This window comes from Gouania willdenowi, chromosome 21 (genome assembly GCF_900634775.1).
Source record: "Gouania willdenowi chromosome 21, fGouWil2.1, whole genome shotgun sequence".
Classification (NCBI taxonomy): Eukaryota; Metazoa; Chordata; class Actinopteri; order Blenniiformes; family Gobiesocidae; genus Gouania; species Gouania willdenowi.
This window is the reverse complement of record NC_041064.1, coordinates 18,550,450-18,574,628: the sequence shown is the minus strand read 5'-3', so window position 1 is coordinate 18,574,628 and position 24,179 is coordinate 18,550,450. Positions and strand designations below refer to the sequence as shown.

Genomic DNA, 24,179 nt, shown 5'->3' with positions numbered 1-24,179 from the left:
CGGGCAATGAGTCTGCAAGTCCTGAGGTTGTGGAAGACGTCCACCACCAGATTGGAATTTATATCGGGTCTTCTGCTCATTGGATCTGGCATTTTCCTGATTTATTGAAAAATTGGATTACGTTGGCAGCACTATTGGAAGCCGCTGTCATTGACGAAAGGAGCCAAAAACTCAGAACTCTCTCAGATGGATTCCACTGTGGAACTTTAAGAGGAGTGGATAGTTTGTTTCACAGGAAATGGCCACACTATTGGATTACCAGGAACAGTAGGGCTGGCAGTCATGTTATGCCCCCCCGAATGAACAGCCTGTTAAGTTCTGTTTTTCTTCTCTCCAAACTCTTCGAGGACGGAATGTTGATCCGACGCTCTAATCTTTCCCTGTCTTTCAATGTACACTTAGACCCGGCTCTGCCAACAAACTCTCAAGCTCATCTCTACGGCAACGCCGTCCCACGTCATTGGCATTTGAGACGCACTGTGTGAGAGTCAGCAGCAGAGTCTGAGTAAACAGGCCTATCTCAATGAACACTTTGACTCCTCCTACCTCACTACATATTCTGTCTTTGTCACCGTCTCCTCTGGCTCTAACCCTCCACCATCCCAGTGGTTGGCAGTAGGAGGTGCGCCGTAAGGGCAGCACCATACTGTGTCTGACCTGCGACCCTAAAGATCCATTCCCTGTGCTAACGTGCTGTTGTATTGAATTGAATGTTGTGTTTGTTGGTTTTTGTGCAATGTTTGCTGAACAGTGTTTTCATGATCCCAAACTCCGCCCCTCTCTACAAGGGCCTGGTTTGGTTTTTGCCTTTTTTACCTCTTCTTCCGCCCTGCTGCTGGTTGCTCCACAGTGTGATTGTCTTTTCATGTTTCTTGGTCGGGATGTAACTGAAACTGAATTTCCCTTCGGGGATTAATAAAGTATAATCAATCTATCAATCATCTTTTGCGACCATAATATCAAGCATTTCAATGGCATTTTTCATATAAATAGGTTGTGAATCCACACTCATAGGAAAGGTACAAATAACTTTTCTTTCTCCGCCAATTATTAATTCTTTATCATGTTCCATGTTTTGTTTGTGTGCTTTCCTTCTACCAAGGATTACAAAATGCTCCAAATGCCAGAACGAGAGACAATTGTAGCATATAGCTAGCAGGACATAGCTGTGTTCAGAGGAATTATCACAACAGACTGGGCTTTGTTCTGGCACCTACTAATCAGAATGTTCTCTACCTTCTGTATACTGAAATACAGAAGAAATATTATCTCATTTGCAATCTAATCTGTTGCAGTTGAGATTTATGATGTTAAATGCCAACCACAAAAAAAGATTAATGGTTATTTCAAGTGAATAATTCCCAAATTTGAAATAAGATGAGGGAATGACTCATTGTGCGTGTCGTGCCTTTTTGGGTTGAGGCAGGGGTGGACTTGGACAAAAATGCTGCCCTGGCATTTTTATCCAGACCAGTCCACTACGTTATCACCATGTAGAAGCAGTTATTGAGCCAGTGATGCTCAACATGTGGCTCTTTATGTCTTATTTTTGATCATTATTCCCCCAGAAAACCTTAAAATGGGGAAACGTGTAAGCTGACTTTTGCTCAATAAATACTGCTTCCTTCCCTTTTTCCCTACAATTTTGCACTTTTTCCACTATTGTTTGCCACATTTTGCCCAATAAAGCTACCTTTTGCCATTACATACCACCTCCTCTTCATTTGTCCATTTTTGGTCACTCATGACTGCTTTTGGCCCATTTTAGACACATTTCACTCTTTTCTTGGCATGTTTTTGTCACTTTTTGACCATTTTTGGGCACCTGTCACCATGTTTGTCTCCACTAACTTGTCAAAAAAACTAAAACGTAGTGGACCGGCCCACTTCTGGTTGACGGGCCACCGAGACAATGCCAGGTATCTCTGGGTTTAGGTGAAATGGGGGCCCATTAACTTATTATGGCCTTGGCTATAACAGGCTGACTGATGTTAACAAATCTTATTAAAATACATAGTCTGCTGTTCTGTTCACACCTAATCTTAATATCTGCGTTTACACCTCGTCATCCCTCTCTGAGCTCCTGCCTCGTAAATGTTTTGGTTCATGTTTTTATCACAGCATATAACCTGCATCACACAGACCAGGATGATACATTAAATGCTAAACATTAGTCACAGCAATGCTACAGTAACATTCTCACAGTGGATTATTCTTCTTTTATTTCTTACTTCTCTGCTTCATAATATGAAGACTGACCTTCACTAGGTTGGCACGAGTATGTATAAGCTTAGAATGACACAAATAGTGTTACTGGAAAAATGTGTAGGGGAAAAGAAATCTGTGGTAAAGGAAGAAGTGGTTTAAAGAATCAATACCCTCAAGATTAGGAGGGAGAGGTCAGAAAGGTGTGTCTCTCATTGGACCCCAGAGCTCATGGGGAGCTGCTGGTTATCCATCACTCACTTTCCAGCTTCCTCGACAGAGAACTAAGACAATGGGGTCGTTACCACAGAAACTAAATGACTCACAAGCTCCTTCCAGTACAGATTATAATGGGAAACATTTACTTTTCCTGTTCTTTTCTTGTGTTGATATTTTAAACAGTGTTCTAAAATCAACATACAGAGTTTTTTTTTTTTTGTATTACATGCATTTTTTTAAAATTTTAAATCTCTGCTATATCTTTGTTATTTTTTATTTTGTGTAAAACAAACACAGAATCCACAGTGCATTAATGGTGTGACAGCTAATTAGCAGATCTATGGGGAGAAACAAAGAACGCTCCATTAACCTCCACAAGCCTATATGATGTCATTCTTTCCTAAGTGTTGCTCTGACAAAACCATGTGGTTAATAACTGTATCCAATGTCATTTAAAAAATATAACTCCCTGATAAGGAGGTTTGAAAAGTAGTACTGCCCTAGAACTTTTACGTATTAGGAATTTAGGGAGGAATACTCTGTTTTTGTGATATTTTGGTGTGCTCCCTCTATCAAGAAGATGTCGCCATGCCAAGCTGCCCTGTATTTCCTGCAGGAGCAGGTGGTGAATTAATTATGTGCAATCTCCAACTGCTGCAGCCATTAGGAATAAACCCATACTTTGCATTGCACGCTGACATGGACATACAAATACCCCCAAATAGACAAAAACATTTGAGACAGAAAAGGTTTGTCTAGACATATACAATTAGACTAAACATCTACAACAGATATGCAGGAGATCACAGCAGATAAAGAGACGGACATAGACAATCTGGCTGCCTTTAGAGGGAGCCCACCTGCCAGCCAGAAACATTCCAATCATGTGACAGGCAATTACTCTGAAGGGAGGCAGAGCACAACAGAAGCACGCTCATCACTTCCTCGGTGATCACAGATGGCCCAACAGGTTGGATCTCCACTGCCTGTCTCCACACTGCTTTTCTACTCAGCTTGTACCGCTCCATTTTTATTATGGATGAAGTAGCAAAATAAGCTGTCATTTAAAAGAGCTTTGGAGAGACAGCATGGGTTGTCAGGGCTTGACATTAAAGCTTGCCCGCTTGGCTTCTGCAGGTTAAAGTTTCACTGTGGCAAGCTATCCTTACCCGACATAGCAAGTCCAAAGAAAATTCTCTTATTTAGATGTTTGCGAAAGTAGAGCCACTGGGCCCAATTTAATCGAACCGCTGTCTGTTAATCCATCCCACCGACGGTAGAGCGGGTTTTTGGACAGAGAAGTCCAGCTGCTGTTACTGTAGTTACCCTTGGAAATGCGCAAAATCTAAATAGCAAAATAAAAACTGGTAATGAAAACACCTTAATTTATAAGAAAAAAACACTCATATCGCAAAAACTTTTTATGCTTTCACGAGGAGGAATTTCAGAAGTTTCAATATTGAAATGTGTCGAAAAAGCCCTATGGAAACACTTTTTCCGCAAATACACGTCACAGAACGTGACGTACCTGGTCACATGACCACTTCTACATGACACGGTACATGTAGACAGAAGAGGAGACCGGGACATATCTTAGCTTTATACTTAAAAATCATTACTGCCACATTAGACGTGAAACAACGTCCCAACTCTGCAATGTGCCTGCGATTGATTCAAGCACCGAAGTAAAACTTGCTTTCATACCGTTCATTATTTTTGCATGGACCACGGGTTTCGGTGGATGCACGACTTGGAACAGTACAATACAATGGTGGGGGATCCCGAACTAAACACTTTGTTTTGTTTGACTTTGATGAACAAGTTTAAGAATTTATATAGTTTGGTAGTTTTTGATGGTAAAACAGACACACCTTCTTGGTGAGCCTCCACGACAAAATGATCAAACAGTAAAAACGTACATGTTATATTATTATTTACCGATAACTGGGTGGGTTAACATTTTCATCAGCAATATATAATAAAGTTTTCCAAACAAAATCTTAACTTGCCATGTGGCAATTACATTGCCTACGTGCACTACATGACAAGTAACCATTGAAAGTCCTGTTTCATCCTGTTTTTCTAATATCCTTAAAAGCATATAAATTAGCATGAAATCGTAAAGCGTATATAGACTATAACTTTTCATATCAAAGGAATACTGAACTGATAGTTTGTGAAAGCTGACTTGTACTACTGTTTTGCAACAACTACAGAAAAAAACAATCTCTGTTAGGATTTTACTGTTTATTTTAATGTAGACTTTCATGAATTTGCATATTTATTCACTTTGAGAGAGAAGATTAATATACCTAGGATGTAAAAATAACTTTATTTTTTATTATGTAGACCCTCTTTGACTTCAACAAATGGACATAAATCACTTCCTGAAACTAAATCGGTAAATGTTTGAAACGAAAAATTATGAAATGTGCTCCACAATAATATATTGTTGAAAAAATGGTGGATGTTAAAAACCCGTAAATGACCTACTGTGATTAGTGAACAGCTCTTTGCTTTAAACTTTGGTTACAGCATTTGATGACTTGACAACTTTTCAAGTTAATAATGTGTGCCTACTGAAACATTTTACAGCTCAATATGTCATGGAATGCAGTGCAAGACAAAACCAGGGGTATACATTTATTATAACTAAATTTATTACGTGTACTTTGACTTTTTTGTTAGACAGACACTGTTTGCAACAGATTTTTACGGCCATATTATCTCTTTTACTGTCACTATGACCTTTTTGCGAGTACAACAAGAACAGCTTATTAGTGTGAATAAAAAAGCTCATAACAAGTGTTGGATTTTTTTTTTTAAGTACTGCAGCACAGGTCTCAGGCGGAAGTCTGTGTGTTTATCCCTCTGGTTATCCCTCTATCGAAATCACTCTTCCAACTGATGATGAGGCTCTGGGGGACATGCAGTTTTAATGGGACTACTACATATTTCACACTTTCTCGTTTATCCTTCATTTATACAGTTTTTCTTTCTCATTTTGCTCTCTTTAACTATGATTATTTATTTCTTTCATTTTTAGAGTGTGTTCATTTTGAATGTTGAGCTCAAAGCGATATGACTCCATGAGGATGTGTTGTCAGCTATTCTGTGTCTCGTTGGCAGTCCCTCACAGCAAGGGCTCAGTCTCCTACAACATAACACGCCACTATCAACAGTAGGCCAGCTGTAAACAACGCCTGCTGCTTTCAGCTTATCTTTAAAGCCACCTCATTTGGATCACACCGACCACAAAGAAACAATTGGTGCCCCTCACGTAGAAGTCATTTAACACTCATTCATCACTGGAGCAACATCATTAGCCTTCGCTCTAAACATAAAAAAATGAGCCTCCCCTTATTTCAAATCCTATCACTTAAACCATTTGATACAGACACTGAAGACAGAGACAAATGTGAAAACGACGTGGTGATAGTGCACACATAATGGACTTCTGATGCAATTTTAGAACAGATAAAAGCTAAAATGAATACAATAAGATGCTTTGTGTCTTCTCTTTGAATAATATGTTACGGTTTCATTTAATCAGACAACTGTTTCTTAGGAAATCCATTTTGATCTCCTGACACGTTTCGACTGACAACAGCCCGTCTTCGTCAGAGGCGTCTGCTGATCGCTTTGATGTGGATAAATAAAACCATAACATATTATTAAAAAAAAAGACAAAAATAATCTTTCTGGAATTACCACAAGGAAGTCAAGGAAACTTCAAAAGAAGCATCAAAGCGATTAGCAGACGCCTCTGAGGAAGACTGGCAGTTAACAGTCGAAACATGTCAGGAAATCAAAGTGGAACCTGAGGAACAGTTGTATGAATAAATGAAATCCTAACATATTATTCAAAAAAAGAGACAAAAATAATCTTGCTGGAATCTACACGGAAGTCAAGGAAACGTCAAAGGAAACTTTGAAGCAATCAGCAGACACCTCTGACAAAGACTGGCAGTTGTCTGTCGAAACATGTCAGGAAATCAAAGTGGATCCTGAGGAACAGTTGTCTGAATAAATGAAACTGTAAGATATTCAAAAAAGAACACAAAAAGAATCTTGCTGAAATCTACGCGGAAGTCAAGGAAAACCTCAAAAGAAACATCAAAGCGATCAGCAGACGCCTCTGACAAAGACTGGCGATTGTCAGTCGAAACATGTCAGGAGATTGAAGTGGATTGCTTCAGGAACAGTTGTCTGAATAAATGAAACTGTAACATATTGTAACAAACATTCAGCAATTGTCATCTTGGAAACAGACATAGAACAAACTTTATAGGATGTTATTTATATTTTTCTGTCTTCCAATAACTTGCCAAGTACCATTATGAAGATTTTTTCAAAATCCTACATTTAAATAAATTTATGACCATACATGCTTAGGATTACAGGAATAGATTACATAATAGACATTTGATATGGTTTTATAACAGATAAAAGGTAAAGTGAATACAAACATTCTGCAATAATTCCAGCAATATTATTTTTGTCTTCTTTTTTAATAATATTTTACGGTTTCATTTATTCAGACAACTGTTCCTTAGTAATTTCACTTTGATATCCTGCCAGTCTTCATCAGAGGCATCTGCTGATTGCTTTGATGTTTCCTTTGAAGTTTCCCTAAATGCTAAATTTTAATTAATTTGTTACCACAAATGCTTAGAATTACAGGAATAGGTTACAATAAACAAATATGAAGCCCACATGCATCAACAGCTCAGGCCTCATTGGTTTTGTTTCCATGATTGGGCCTGAACTGGTTCCTGAGGGGCCCAGCAGCTTTCTATTTCCAGCTCTGAGATCCCAGTGTCCTGCTAGGCTAGGAGGACTCGGCTATAAATATGTCGGCACCTGGGGGTTGGGTTTCAATGATCGTTAGTATCTTGGGGCAGGGTATGTCTGAGTAGTTGCTTCCCAAATGTTGATTTCACAACTATGCAATTAGCTAATTGTTGTGTAAGAAGATCTAGCATCTTTTTGAGATAAATATAGCATTGTCATTAGTAAAATAAGTGAACAAATCCAGTATTTACCTGCAGGCAGGCGGGCGCTCGGCCATGTGGTTTGTTGACATCCACAGCTACAAGCTGCCATCCCCCGGCAGCATCTTCGTGGAACATCTGTGGCACAAGAAAGGCACGTAGATGGCAGAACACAGAAATATCTTAATACTTTTCAAAGTACTGGACAAGACAAAAACAGCTCGCATGTCCCCACTGGCAAAAACCTCTGTGGCAACACTAATGCTGAAGGCAGTATATAGACAGCATTCTAAAAACAGACTTTAAAATGTATGTAAGCCCGCAGGAAACCAGAAAATAAAAAACAAAGGAGAGATGATAAGATTCACAAAAATGTCAGCAACAAAGTGGGTAATAAGAAGAAATTAAGAATGGTACAATTCAACAATAGCACAAGGAGAGACAGCTTGATTAGGTTTTTGGTTTAGTTTTCTTTCCTCAGTTATGAAACGGGGTACCTGGGACTGCATAGACTATGTCCATTCCTCAGTGCTATACATAATCTATGCAGTCTAATTCAATGAGGCATTCACAGACCTTTACATTGAAGAAACTCTATGATTACATGCCCCTCACCTCAGGTCAGAACCCAGCAGTTCACCTACACAACATTTTCAGGACTCAACATTTAGGCTTGCCCGCTTGCCACTGGCACATAAAAACTGTGGTCGGGCAAATTATCCTTACACCTGACTTGCCCGACATGGCAAGTGAAACGAGCAACATTCAAGGGTCTTAAGTTTTGGTTTGTTGTGTCTGCAGTTGCTCCCCCTCAGTATAGGGGGTGCTGTAGGTGTGTATGGGTGAAGAAGAGAGAAGAAGTTGATCAGTAAAACACCTGAAGTTCACAGATTATGCATTATTCTAAAGCACTCGGAACCCGAAAAGGTTCGGGTCGTCAATTTCGACATCTGAGATATATGCGTTCATTCAGTAAATTAAAAAAAAAGCAAAGTTGACGAGAAAGTGACTGTTTACCTCTCACAGTGTTCACCGCCATTTTGCTAAGACCTCATTTCGATTGATCAAGCTGCTTGAATCCTGCACGAATTCTCATGTCGGCGTTCTGAACTCAAGGGCCGTTTTATTGCACTTTTCCGATTCGTTCGGTTAGATTTATCTGGGTTCCGAGTACAATCGAATGCAGTCTGCCTTTTCATTTAACAATTACTACAGCTACTGATTACACTAGCCCATAACAAATTGGTGAATGGAGAATGAGAATGTTGTGCCTCTCCCTGCATTGCTTCTACCGTCCACCGGACAACCTGTGGTTTCGTTCAATATGTGTATTACACGAGCAAAAACACAAAAGTAACGCGTTGGTTACAGCTACGTGCTTCCACTGCTCTCGTACAACATATTTCAGGTATAGTTCAGTGCTGGCTTCAATGACTCAAAGGAACGTTACTTTTGCTAAGACACGATCACAAATGTTAAAAAGCTTGTTTGTTCATATGCTTAGCTGTTGGAACTGTTTGTTTTTTGCTCCAGGTTTTCAATACTTGTCATTGTCAGTTCTGACATCCAGACCGGGTTCTCCTCACAAACCGAAGTTAAGTGACTGACATTTAATTTTAATTACGTATTTTACTGCTAATTCTATTTATAATCAAACTGAAACCAAGAAGAACAAGAAAAACACAAGAAGGAAGAGTCAAATAACAAACACGGAGCAATTAGCATAAATATTTTCTGCAACACTATCACAGTGACAATGAAAAATAAAGTTATTACCATGTAAATTCATGTTTACATTCTTAAATATGTTGATGTCTTTCATTTATTTTAGAATTCCTTACCTTTTTATCATTTCGAGCATTTTTGTTGTTTCATTATGTGGCCAGTAAATAGAGATTTGTGACTATTATGGTACTAGTTTGTTGAGAAATGAAGTATAAAAATAAAAATAGATTCAGATGAGATTTCATTATTTTCTTTCTGTACGCCAATTTACAAAGCTACAGTATATACTGTATAGTTCGTTTGCTTAACAAAATCTCTAACTAAGCTACTTGAACTATTAACATACCAAGTGATTCTCTACAAACTTTTTGCTGGGTCTTAAAACAATGGAGATAACATCTGATTGTTTACCAAAAACACTTTTGCTGATATACAAAGTACAAAAATCAAAAGTGTGACAATAGTTGTGAAGGAATATCTTTTACCAGCCTCACTTTATATGAAACTTCCATTGCTTTCCCTTCTTTGATTGAAAAGATAAGTAGTACATCGAGCTAATTATTTTCCTCCCTCTAAGATAAAGACTGGGACATGGGGATGTGATTACAATTCATTTTGATGATGGTAAGAAAGGCCAATGATTTTCAAGGACATACCAGCATACAAGGAGGCTGTTTGCTGCATGTCTGAAGTGTCCCAATGTACTTTTTGGTATTTGATTTGATTTCTTAAAATTTATATTGGCAGGAATGCCCATGCAATATCATTTGCATTTCAGATAATATTGACTGATATTTAAAAGGTTAATAATTAAACAGCTGTTGGGATTCCTAACAATTTTGTATCAAAACAGAGCAATGGAAATATTCTCCCTGAAATGAATAAAAGTAGAGATGACATATTAACATCTGTCACATCAAGCAGCATTTGCGTACATTCAGCAGAGATAAAATATACTCTTATCTCAGCTGAAATTATGTTTCATACGCTTGTGGCCTGTTTTCCAATAAAATCAATTTATTTCCAGTTTCCTTGTGCATTCCACTTACTTGCCCGCCCACTTTGTCCTATAGGAATTATGCTAAAGTTTGGTCAACTCATCCCAACACAATGAAACTATTAACTCAAGAAGAAAACCATACACGCCACATTTTGGTCTTAAATTTCTTGTTACTTCCAAGCCGCTCATTTATCATTATGGCCTCTTAAAACTTACTGATATCAATTTTTCACAATGCTTGCATAATGTACTGTACTGAGTTGTTAATAAGATCAAAAGCAGAGTTTGTAATTTATTTACAATTCCCTCACCCTCGAATCCTTTCCTCGTGAGGGAAAAACATTACTTTGAGGGTGAAATGAAAACGTAAATCAATTGGACTCAACGTGTTCTGCAAAGGTCCACGACATTGGAATGAACAGGACAACAATGTAAAAACGTCCTCATCCTTGATAGTAACCAGAAACAGACTAACAAAGCTTTTGCTGATAAAAAAATACTCAGCATGACGACTGTATTTGTTTGTGACTGAGATCATTTGGACTTGGCGATGGAGCCGAATTGGAATTCTAGGTTGTATATTTAGGGTAGGATATTGGAGTTTGTGTTGTACTTTGAATGTATGCATTTATGTTTATATTGTTGAGATAATGACTGTTATCTGGGTGTCTGTTTCGCTTGAAATAGGTTCAGATATGTCCTGTTTCACAAACTAATTGTGTTGTAAATGTTTTTTTTTTTTAACACATTATTTACACACAATTTTTCACTGTAAACAGATGAATATGTCAATTCTCGTGCACAATATGACGTAATACAATGCAATATGACCAAGTTCACCTCCTGAAATGGAAATAAATATATGACACTGACTAAACCCTCACTGACATATTTTTAGACAATATCATGCATTTAAACACAATTTTCCATCGTAAAACACCTGGTCTAATGTGTAGCGACTTTAGCAAACGGACATGCGTCAAATCTCACGCAAAATCTGAAGTGATTCTAACACATACATTTGGCACAAATACAGTGGAGAAAAATGAAATTAATAACAATAGTTAACACCCTTAACAGTATTAGGCATGCTTAGCTGGACCTTTAAAAGCCATTAATGGCAACTGATAAGGAAGAGCCAAAAGAAAACAAAACGGTTTCCACTGGATACGTCTCTGATTCGATTTTGCTCCGGTTGGACGACTGTGACGTCACGAGACAGAAGAGTTCTCACGATATTTATATAATCGTTAAGGTATGTGTTATAAACGCAACAATAAACAGATAAATAGGTCAGTGTTCCCAATGAAGGAGTACAAGAAGGTTGGACTCTGGGTTTGTCATAGCCACATTTTTTAGCAACAGCCAACAGAGAAGAGATAAAACTACACTATTAAAACATGAACTAAATCAAAGTTGCTGCAGTTTACAGTGCAGTTACAGTATGAGAGGAAACAATATAGTGAATATGATTTTATTTTTACACATTTTGGTGATGTGGTTACTTGAAATATAATCTGAAGTGTTTTATTTTAAAAAGTAACCGGATATTTTATTGCGGAGTATGTGCCTAACTTCCTGTTTAGCTTCATTTGCTCTATGCCGATTGATGCGCCGTGCTCCGGTGTCCACCAGAAATAGAAGCTGAACAGAATAGGAGCAGACACGCAGCACAGCGGACACAGTGGAAATTAACACATAGACTACAGTGGAAACCTATCAGCTCCGGTGGCGCGGCAGAGATGTAATGCAGCAGAGCCGCATCCAGTAGAAATTGGGGGTAAGGCTTGGGAATTTGGCTGATTTTTAAATGGAAAATCTGAGCCTCTATACTTATATGCGTTTCTAAAAAGAAAATGAAAAAAAAACATCCCTTTTCTGTAAACTATATTCAGATATTTGAAGATATTGACATTTTCAGGGGGTGACCTTGCTCTTCCTAGAGAGTCATGTATTGTATGTCATAAAGCTAATTTTAATAATCAAAGTTCTTCACTGAAAATTGAATTAAAAAAACGCTTTTTACACCATAGTTGAACTGCCTCAAAAAAAGACTCGTCGAAATGAAAGTCTAAAAAATCAGGTCAGGTACAATCAAATGCAGACATATGAGAGAGACGAGCTTTTAATGAGATATTATCAGTGGCTCTTCATCAGCCCGTGTCTGAGACTATAGCAGTTGTACCTGTGTAGTAGCAGTAGAAGTGGTGCTGCTCCGTGACCCCCACATCTGCTGAAATTGTACTCTGATCTCAGCAAAAGTCTCGATGATGACAGCTATAAACACATTCTGTTGATTAAAGAAGTAGAGCGAGTGAGCCGGACACAGTGGAAAATGTATAAAACAGGGCTAACCTTGTGTAATCAGACACTTATTCTGTCATTTACCAAATAGCTCACAAGAAAAAATAATCATGACTTTTGCTGGAATATTTGGTTGCGCTATGGCAAATAACTAAAATATGTGCAGTATAAACAGTGCCATAAAAAAAAGCCACTGACCTTGACCAGCCATGCCAGGAAAAAAATGAGTGTTATAAAGTAGAAATAGGAACGCCAGCGAGGGAAACTGTCAATGGCTCTGTACATGAGGAACACCCATCCCTCCTGTGATGCAGCCTCGTACACTGTAAAGATACTTGTGCCTGAACAAAATCATAAAAAAGAAGACGCAGTTTCAAGTCAATGTTGAAAACAAATGTGATGCACCATAAGAAAAACAGGAACATGTCGGCCATGGGGCGTTTTGAGTTATTTAAATATTGAAAAAGTGTGGATTCTAAGATGTCCAATGGTATCACACACAAAGACATTAAAAAATAATTGAATAAGTTATGTCCATTTGAATGTTGGCATTCACCAGACAGTTTCACTTTAAGCACCTAAATTCTGCTCGTATTGCCTTTATTAGGGTATATTTATATTATTAGCTGACGTGTTCTTTATGACTCAATGCGACACAGTGGTAGGAAAAAACAATAGATTATTGTCTTAAATAGATTATTTCTGTGGTCAGAAGAGGTGAGGAAGCGACCAAGCAGCTCTGGTGAGTGTATGAATCGCACACTGAATCACACAAAGCAGCATTAGTCGGACGCATAATCACAATAGATGCTTAAGTAGACATGTGTTTTACTTCAACGTGGAGTTTAATGTGTGTGGATAATTGCAAATGTAATCGGCTGTTGGAATTCCACACCCCCAAACAAGGAAGCTGCTCGGCACAAAAACAAGCTGTCTTCAAACACAAAGTTTTACCATTTTAATACATTCCATACTGTTATTTGGAGCATGGAATGTTTTCTTTATAATTTTAACTAGCATATTTTGCAAAAAAAAAAAGAAAATCACTATTTTCTCAGAAAATGAAGGTTTTTGTGCTTTTTCTCTGTTTTCTCAAGTTGACTAGTTCCTGGTTTCCTCATGGCGCATCACAAATTCCTGTTCTGTCCTTCACAAGGACATCTGGTAATTCATCAAGTATTAATTCATTATCATGGATCAAGTTTTAAAGTTTATTAAGAGCCACATGGAGTTTTATTTCTATTTTATTCATACTAGGTGTATGCTAGCTCCTGAAAGTTTACACATGGATGTTGTTTTTTTTAGCAAAGATCTTTGTTCCACTGTCCTTCTTCCATGTTTCAACACATGAAAATTAAAATCACAACTTTGGCTCCTTTGTTTTGAGGTAACTAGCAGGTAATATGTTCCATTTCAATTTGTATCACTGAATGAACTGCTGTACAGTGTCAAGAAATGTGTGAGAGATACATTCAATTGATCTAATGACTTTCTTATACAGTCCCCCCAAAAGTATTGGAACGGCAAGGTCAATGTTTGGGTCAATGTTTCTCACAATGTTTCTGTCATCAACTGCTGTTGATAACCTTGGCCGACCTGTTCCATGTCTGTTGGTCATTACACCAGTGGTTCCTTTCTTTTTCAGGACATTCCAAATTGTTGTATTGACTATGTCCAATGTTTGTGCCATAGCTCTGATCGATTTTCCCTCTTCTCTCAGCTTCCGAATGGTTTGCTTTTCTCCCACAGACAGCTCTCTGGTCTTCATGTTTGCTTAACAGCAAATGCAGTTTTCACAGGTGAAACCCAAAGCCAAAAACGACAACTATTTAATGTTTCAGCAATCAATCTAAAAGGCAACACCTGAGCAACTAGAAACACCCATCAGTCACATGTTCCAATACTTTTGCTTAGCTGAAAAGTGGGCGGGTTCAAAGGTGCTCTGTCCTGAGTTGTTTAACACATCTAGATGTAAATACCATGAAATAAAAGCTGGAATTCAGAACTTTTGTCTCATATTCATGTTTTGATCTGAAACCCAAATGTCTTCAGTATACAACAAAAATAAAGGAATTGACCTTGCCGTTCCAATACTTCTGGAAGGGACTGTATGCACTTCCATTTGTAAAACAGTAAAAAAAAACATCAACATATATTGTGTACCAAGTTCATTAAATCCACTGTAGCCAAGCTCCTGCCGACTGAGTCCATACTCTTCCAGATCTACACATTTAAAGCCGTAAGGACACGGATAACCTTCTCCATCGGGTGAGCAATGGGTGTCTGGGATGGCCAGGCTGTTCCATGTCACGTTACTGTCAAAAAAGCACCAAAAACACAACAATATTTAGAATGACGTATTAAAGAAAGTATGAATAGGATTACCGTATATGAAAGAAAGTGACTCATTTCCGTCCCTGCCTTTCTGCTACAGGTTTTTAACAGGAGATGATAAGAGTAAAATCCACTAATGAAAATGAATGTCTTCATATTACCGACCCAGACATTCATTGAAATTGTTTATCAAGGGCTACAAAATTAGAAGAAATTATTGCACAAAGGACAATTAGACGCATGGTAGAGAAAACCAATAAAAAATCATTATCCTAATTAGCTCAATACAACAATGTGATATCAGAGAAATCCCAACTGCATTAAATAAGGGGAAAAATAAATCAAATTGTTCATCTTAATATATTATCCTCAAACACAAAGCGTTTGTTATCTAATATGTATATATATATACCTGTATATATATGTATGTATATATATATATATATTTAATCACTTTTATTCAGACTAAACCCTGGGATCTTTAAGTATTTAAGCCAACAAGGTGGTCAGGTCAACTGCAAAAATCCATTCATTCACAAGATGAGACCCTGCTTTGTTCACAAACCCAAAGCCCTTTTCCTCTAATAGCCATAGCAATAAATGTCTCCCCTGCTATTTTTCCACCATTTCCCATCTAATTCCTCGTGTGAGAAAATCCAGGGAGCTTTGACTTTGTGCCAAGGGCATGTGGCAGATAGAGATTAGACACATCAGCTCACGTGTGTCATATTTCAGATATAGCCCATTGCACACATGTATTGAGTATTCGTATGAAGGATTTGGGGAGCGAGAGTGGCTAGAAAACAGATTAGGTACACAGCTGTTGCATTACTGTTACAGACAGATGTCAGAAGTTTACACAAATACATCATATTCTTGGCTATCTTTAAAATACAAAAGGCAATGGGCCACATGCTGAGAGAGCAGAATGCACACATTAGGAAGGGGAAATGATGGATAATACAGAGGCAAGGCAGTGTGAGAAATCCTAATTATTATAATTAGTGTTAACTCTGCAGCCCGGGGCTTCAAGCAGGATAGCTACAATTCCTCCCCTTTGTTTTGTGCTTGAAGGACTTTGTTTCTTTGCATCTTCATATCATCATCATCATCATCATCACAAACTAATTTCAAAGTATCAACTACAAATGTATAAAACAAACACTGTGCAGACTAAACAGCCACACTTATTATCGGAAGTATTTGAGTATTATTGTTGCATTAAAAGTTACATTAAGAGGCCATATATAGATTTATTGTGAATTTTCAACTTTTAAATATGTTTGAAATACCTAAAATCAAAATTTGAGTGCTAAGAAACATGTCCTTAGCTGTCATGCCATATGTGATAATTTTTTTTAGATTACAGTTATATATACATTAATAAATATTGCCGGCCCGGCCAACCTGTAGTACCTTTTCTCCACCGTTTGAGTGAGTATAATGGTACGTTCACACCAAACGCGTTGCAGACGAATGTACTTTAGTGTGACTCAGTGTGTGAACTGTGATGTCAGAGGGCTATAGAGAAGTGTGGGTGAATGGAGAATAAAGTTTGAAGTTCTTTGCTGAACACGCCGATTATCAGCTCTACATTATCTAGAGAGTGGCTTGGCTTTATTTGCGCCGCGGCGCCGTTTCTGGATTTACCAGAGCTGCGCTCAAACGAGAGTCCTTTCAGCGCTGCTTCCGTCTCTGCCCAGTTTGACGACCTGCTGACCCGCATTGGCGCTCGCATCTCCTTCCAGGACCCCAAATACAGGTGCTCTATTCCAGCAGAAGAGAGCCTGTCCATCTGTCTCCTCCTCCGGTTAGTGTTTATTCTTCTTCTCATTATTCTGAATACGTCACGGTTGGGGAACACTCCTGATTGGTCGACGCGCCCCGATATGCCCCAAAAGTTCAACAATACCAACTCCAGTGGGACCTCCGATGCTCCCTAGAAGCGCGTCCACCATAAATTGTGTAAACGCGCCATTAAAGCAGTGGTTCTCAACCTGTGCCGGCTCCAATATTTTTTGGGAGCATTTTATTTAAACTAGATTTATTTTTGAGAAAGTGAAAGTATAGAGTACACAGTTGTTTGCGATTGTGTGTGTGGCATTATAATTTGAGAAAGAATAATGTTAAAATATTTGAAAAATATATTTTTAATCAGTTTTTTTTTTTGTTTTTTTCCAATTACTAGACATTTTAGGCGACCCCAATTGAATTCCAGGTGACTCCACATCGGGTTGAAAAACACTGCATTAAAGGCTGTTGTTTTTAATGTAATTTTAGTACCACTGGAAATGGAAATTGTCAAAGAATGATTAAATGGTTTTGTCTGTGGTTATACAAAAACTATTTCCTTAGGAGAGAAGACTCATAATTAATATCGATATTATAATGCATATATTGTTTTAATGTGTCCTCTCCGTGTTCTTTGTTACTGTCATTGGTGTGTGTCAGTTGTCCAATTCTTCTTTTTTTTTTTTTTGTATTTTTGATTTATATTCTTGTCATTGTAACGTTATTTTTTCTGGCCTGCCAGAGACTGTAGATGGAAAGTAGCATTTGGTTAATAAAACATATTTACATTTAAATGTTCATTAATATGCAATGTTTATTTAAATAAATAAAAACATGAAAAATAAAAATCTATGCAGTATTTACTTTTTTCAAGTAACAAAAACAATAATGTCAAATAAAATAAAATAAAATAAAATAAAATAAAATAAAGATGAATTACAGACTTCAACCTTATGCTACAGGCTCTACAGCAAAGTCAATTCAAGCTGGAGAAATGCAACCTGTCAGCCACCTCTACTAGGTATTTGAGTACAAACAGCTTGGTAACACCACTAAGTAAAGGACAAAACAAATGAAATGAATAAAAAGTTACTCCTTTGTACATTATATGCTTACCCTTTCTGTGTATCATTAGTGACACAGTGATGGTTGAATGTTCCAAACATTTGGACTCCCAAAATTCCATAGAGCAAGAGAAAAAACAGCAGAAAGATTGAGACACTCCAGATCTGTTCCCCAGATCGCCTGCAAGTACAGAAAAGATGAGAAAAATGCAGCTTTTATTTTTTTTTAAAGGAGCATTCAATTACTGTGGTGTAATATGCAAGTTTTCTACACTATTTTACTTCAGAATATTGGTGATGCGGGAGCGGGGAAGCTCAAAGCGGAAGTAGATCCTGAAGGCTCGGATCATAATAAGAGCTCTGGGTATTCTCAGCATTCCCCATGGGGACATTTGATCCACCAGCCCCGCTACTTCAAACACCTAAACCACAAAGCACATGGTGATTGGAAAGGTGAACAACAATTCTGAAGCACAGGAGCCAACAGTGAGATCTGATGGAAATGATGCCACAAAGCACCTGCAGAACCAGTGAAACCCAGAGGAAAAACACCATGAATCCATCAAACATACACCAGCGATCTTTGCCATAAGAGTTATCCCCCTGAGAACAAAAGAAAGAACAATTAGAAAGAACTTTAAACACCAGAAGATCATAGGAGAGGAGTAATATCCAATTTATAAAGAGTTGTATAAATATTCTACACTGATGGAAAAAATTTACTCGATTTTGATTAGTAAATGATAAAGAAAAAATTAGTATATGACAACAACTAAGCCTGTAGCACTCCTGTCTTCTGTTTAGAACACAAATAATATTATTCATCATAACTTACAGGACAAAATTAACTTTCGATCACTGTGTTTGTGTTTCAGTAAGCGGTACCAGGTTGTGGAACAGTTTGTGTGTGGAAATAAAAAAAAAAATGAAAATGTCTGAATTTAAAGCAATTTAAACAATAAAAATAAATAAATAAATACATAAAATTGAACTTCAAGTGTTAAAGGGAAAAAATTATAAATAGGTGTGTATATACTTATATAAAGTATGTGTATGTTTGGACAGATGAATGTATAGTGGATTACATGAATTGTATAATTATGTAGATATACTGTATATCAATGAATTATGTCTGATTTAATAGTATAATTAGGTGTATATTATAAGAAGATTCATATATAGAAATTAAATATAGTAGTAGATATTACAAGGGGTAGGATCATATAAGTTTATACTTTCTCCTACTCCTTTTCGAACATGTACAGGCTTCACATGCAGGGTTTTGCATCCATTTATTCTCTCTTTGCTTTGTTAGATTTTTAAATTTTTCAATTATTATTATTATTTTATCATTGTGGTAAATACACTGCTGTTGTGTTCATGTTCGAAATAAAAATTCAATCAAATCAAATCAAACTCCTGAAGGAAATGTTTAAATTATTATAATTTAAATGATTCTTACAATCCGGGATAATTCTACAAACGGAACAGATGAGTGACAAAGTGATATATCAATTAGGGCTGAACGATTTTGGAAAATAATCTAATTGCGACTTTTGTTCCTCAATATTGTGATTACGATTTAATATGCGATTATTTTTTCAAGGGTCTCGTCATGTATTTTTCAATAAACACAAGCAATAAATCAAATTTTTTCGTAATGAACAATTTCAGATTAATTTAAACTTTAAATAAAAATTACAGATTACAACAATAAAGCAAACAAATCTGTGGCTTTACCTCTTCAACATATCTAACTAACTTCACGTTTCATGCAACATGTAAACATGTAGACTTAACAGGACAGTACAAGACAGGACAAGAAAATTTTTTTATTAAAATTGCAGCCTTTGCGCTTAGAAAATCACGTTTTATGATAACGCAATAATATCGTAAATGCAATTAATTGTTCAGCCTTAAAATGAATACATAAAACCCTTTCTAGAAATTGTATATATGGTTGTTAAACTGTAAAAAAAAAAAAAAATAAAAAAAATGTTTTTAAGCAATAGTGCTCTCATTCAATAATTAATTCTAAAGTTACCTTGATGATTCCTCTGATGTGCATCTTGGCGATCATTTCCGCAGTGTATAGAAACATTAGCAGTGTGTCCAATGTGAACGTCACATACTGCAGAGGAGGATAGTGCTCAAACGTCTTTGGGGTGTTCATGCACACAGATATAACACTGATGATGGCACAGGCTCGCAGCAGGGAGTGCACCCACTGCAGCATCGGGACCAAAGAACAACATAAATGTTACGTTTTACTGATACTGTCCTCTAAAACTCTAAACCAGGCATGAAAGCATGCATTGCATAGTTACTCACAGGTTTGTTGATCCAGAAGATGTCAGCGCTGTCTGCCAGCGTCTCATCGGGCCCAAAGTCAGTCATGGGCTGGGCCTCGACCCGTGAGCTCTGCTTCCTCTTCAGCATGCTGGGGCTTGCTGTGCTATACAGAGAGTGGATCTGACAGAGAGAGGAAGGAAGGCGAACCCCCAGTGACCAAAGCTAAATGAAAAAATCTGTAACACTCTGGCTACATCCAAGTCTGGGCAGTATTAATATCTCTCATTGTATCTCTCATTGCATGGACTGTGATTTATCTATTAGACCTAATAATGCTGACACAGTTTCCCCTAAGGGCCACGTTTACAGTCACCACTATCATCTCAAAATCAATTCCACAAATCTAGATCTATTAGAAAAGACATAAACAACAAGTGTATCAATAGTGGCACTGGAATCATACGCAATGTAGCATGTTAGCTGTTTTGAACTGTGTGAACTTCCCTGACTTGAATTGCCAGAGCAAAGGACTTTAAAATTGCAGGTGCTGCATAGTTGAATGGCCACCATGATACACAACAGAGCACACAGAACAACACAGAACACGTGTACAGCTATACAGTCACTTACCAGCTGAAGGACGGCAGTTTATTTCTGCTGCCCAGGGTGACATGGTGACTGGGTTTTTTTTTTTTTTGGTTTTTAATTAAATGCGTTTTAACATCTTTAATGTATGTTAGCATGAATGTGTATATGCAAAAAACAGAAAACTGTTCAGGCAGATTTAACAGAGGCACACAAGAAGAAATGACACTCTGAATGGAGACAAAGCGCACATACCAAAGGGAAAAGTAAAGCTGAAATTGCTCCACCACTGCACATAACATGCGATCAGGCATACCCTGTAAATAACACACGACAGTTAGTCAACATCATGGCTTATATGGTGTACAGTACACTACCCACATCTACAGTACGCTCATAGAGACAAGAATGCCCACCACGTCTGACATCAAGGCATATATGCGACACACTCTGTGACTGAGTGAGTGACTTGAGGTGTTGTGGAGGAAGATGGGGTGAAAGGAGAAGCAGGTGACTCACTGTGAGGCTCCTCATTGGTGCATTCATCCCCAGGTCACAGAGGGGTGGAGAGACCAACCAGAAAGAGAGGCTAAATATGCTAAAGAAGAAGGTCTGGAGATTCAGTTAAACCCCTACGGTGAGAGAACATGGAAGAAGTCATTTAGTCATAAAGAAGAAAAAATATGACATGTAGATAGTTGTTGTTTGTAATTGTGCTATAATGAGTTTATTACAATAGGGATGCAAAATAACTCATCCTAAAAGACAAATTGGAGTGGTAAGTCAACCCAATAACACTAGGAGCATTTTGTTTGTTAGTCCCTTAAAGGTGCAGTCTGCAACTCTTAAAAAAGTAAGTTTTTGTCATATTTGCTAAAGCTGTCACAATGTAAGGACAGCTTTACATCAAACTAGTAGTTTGTGTGAAAAAACAGACTCATTGAGTTCCCACTGCTGCTCCTGCAGCCTTTGGAAGATTGCCAGAATGCACTGCGACCGAGCAAAAAGAACCAATCAGAGCCAGGATTGTGTTTGATGGGCTGTCTAACAGCTGTTGCTCACAGTCCCCGCCCCTTTCCCGGAGCTAGAGTGCCGTCTTTCTTACAGTGTATGGTCTGGAGGAGTAGAAGATGGAATTGGTGACTTTTCTGTTTGAAAGGTAATTACTGCTGCTTGATTTACATTATGTTTGTAATTGTTACACTAGAACTCTATAGTGCATGTGTTGTTCATGTGCGCTCAGCAGCCTCCGAGTGGGCTGCTGTGACACGTGTTGTTTCTGCTGTTGCTGAGGTGTGCGCACATAGAGAGAGAGAAGCGCTGCAGTAACATGGTTTTAACAGAGGATATTATATTACTGTGATGTTGCTGTTGGGCAAACGTTAGCTTGTTAGCTCCTCTGAGGGAGGGACTTTGGAAAGTTTGGAGACAGGGCAAGAGAGCAGCGGGGAGGAAGGAGGAGAGAGGGATCTGAAAGTCGCGGACTGCACCTTTAAAGGTTTCACAAAAAATATTTTGGGACCCATGTCACACATTTCATGGTATTCTTCCTTTACAACATGTGGCTGAGGGTCAACGGTGTCGTGAAATCTGGCATGATTTTGCCTTAACCCTCCTGGTATCAGTAAGTCGTCTGAAGCATATAAATGTAAAGTTAAGAAGAAAACATAGTCATCAACATCACCCGCCAGATTGGTTATTATAACAACCTTTTCCTAAATGTCCTAAATCTGAGAACTTAGATGTATACATAAGAAAATATTACCACATCAGAATATAATATTACTATCTTAAACGGTTTCTAAGAAAAGCTGTCCCCTTTGAAAGTACCTTGAACAGAGCAGAGAAAAACGGAAAAATGATTGAATAAATGAATATTTCCGGAAAAAATAATTGTGCGCTTCTCATTTTCTAACTCCATCAAGGTATTGATACCCTGAAGCCACACATTGAAATTGTTTATCCTATCTTAAACAGTTTCTGAGAAAAGCTCTCCCATTTAACGCGGATGGATGGACGGAGCTCAAACCTATATCACCCATCCACACTTTGCGGTGATGGATAATTTTGACGCTATTAATAACCCCTCATGTTTGGTATGACTTGGGGAAGTTCAATAGCCAGTAAAGTCATCTAAACAGAGACCAAGATAAATCTGACCAGTACTTGGAGCAAAAACACGCCATCAGCTTTGTTTCCATTAATGTTGTTACCAAGAAAAGAACCTGTCTGTTTGATAAACCCCATGTAGCTGAATGCAATTTCTCTGTGTAATTGCTACACTTAACATATGCAGAAAGGGACATGGGGAAGAGTGAAAGCTAAATGATAGAGTCTAAGTGCTATTCTGTGGGAGTATAGGTGGTAAAGACTGCAATTACTTTCTTATTTGGAGAAAAGAGCATGAGCTTCACTAGGAGGGATATAATTTGAGTGTGCAAACTTTCTTTACCGAACTTTTACCCTTGAGTGCATTCTTTGACAGGCTGCTCTTTACAGTGGACAAAAACACATCTTTGGTTGCGATGACTTAGGCCCATAGTGGAACGTCTAAACACAAACTAGCAAATTAGGCGAGTTTGTTACAACCAAATGAGGCTTATTTCTTACTTATTTTCTTATTTTTCAATATATAAATACGGACCTGTATTTATGAGTAGTCACCTATCAAGAAAGAAAAGGAAATTTGATAACTCCATTTTAATGTGGTTAACACAACCTATTATTGTTGATTTCCCCCAAACCATGGCTAGCTTTATGACAGGTACTCTTGCTGTAATGAGTAGATGCCGAAGTCGCCTGTATTAGAGGGGGGAAACTCAGAAATGTTGATGATGTAATCACACTCAGGGCTTTTATCATGAAAGTAGATACCATGACCTAGGTTAGTTATACCAGGCTGCTGCACTTCTACAGACATTGTCAGTATGTAAGTGGTACCATACAGACTGATGTAAAACAGATACTAAACCCTTTAAATCTGTTCTTAACAGTTTGAGTCCAGGCTTGGTGTTTTTTTTTTTTTTTTGCTGTTCAAACTATCTTCAATAGATACAGGTCACATGGGCAAAATAAAATTGGATTTGAGCCACATTTGCCTGCAGTCAGTGGGACCTGATGCATTGAAGCTTCAGGTCCAAACTTAACTAACTTATCTGTTCCAGCTTATGAGCATGTCAGGAATTTTTATGTGATTTTACACATTGACTTTAATTTTCAAAAGCACATCTCCAAACTGCTTTACTATATATTGGACTTTTCTTTTTTTTTTTTATTGGGTTTAATTTTAGGAACAAAAACATTTAGGACAACAAGAACAACACGGCAAGGGGAGAACCCATCTCATGTCACAGCCACATACATATACATATTTTTGCATGTTCAACCCGTATTTATGTGAAGAGAGTAAAAAAAAATGTAAAAAAATCATACTGTGTATATATATAATAGTATTAAATATTACCAATTTAAAGGATTTGAAGGATGGGCTAATAACCTCTTTGTTTTTACACACCAATTTTTGATCAGGTCTGAAATTATAATTTTAAGGATTACTAATGTTATATGAAGTTGGGTCTGAAAGTTGACACGTTGGTGTTTTGTTTTATCAGTAATTATTTTATTATTTATTATATTATATATATTATATATATTTATTATTATACC

General features: G+C 37.6%; 1 protein-coding gene across 7 annotated transcripts in view; it reads right to left on the bottom strand.

The window, feature by feature from the left end:
* The window catches only part of nalcn (sodium leak channel, non-selective), a 78,476-nt gene that overhangs the window by 51,470 nt on the left and 2,827 nt on the right, over positions 1–24,179 (bottom strand). For 4 of the 7 annotated variants that reach the window (XM_028435632.1, XM_028435637.1, XM_028435636.1 and 1 more), the window contains exons 2-12: positions 21,033–21,145; positions 20,769–20,830; positions 19,968–20,108; positions 19,681–19,863; positions 18,156–18,239; positions 17,919–18,058; positions 17,689–17,817; positions 14,611–14,762; positions 12,646–12,788; positions 12,329–12,433; positions 7,470–7,556 (exon numbers count right to left, since the gene is read on the bottom strand). In XM_028435632.1, the coding sequence (XP_028291433.1) occupies positions 7,470–7,556; positions 12,329–12,433; positions 12,646–12,788; positions 14,611–14,762; positions 17,689–17,817; positions 17,919–18,058; positions 18,156–18,239; positions 19,681–19,863; positions 19,968–20,108; positions 20,769–20,810 (1,206 nt within the window). In that variant the 5' untranslated portion in view covers positions 20,811–20,830; positions 21,033–21,145. Of the gene's footprint in view, positions 1–7,469; positions 7,557–12,328; positions 12,434–12,645; positions 12,789–14,610; positions 14,763–17,688; positions 17,818–17,918; positions 18,059–18,155; positions 18,240–19,680; positions 19,864–19,967; positions 20,112–20,768; positions 20,831–20,929; positions 21,146–24,179 lie in introns of all 7 variants that reach the window. The other 3 variants (XM_028435631.1, XM_028435633.1, XM_028435635.1) reach the window with 3 other exon arrangements.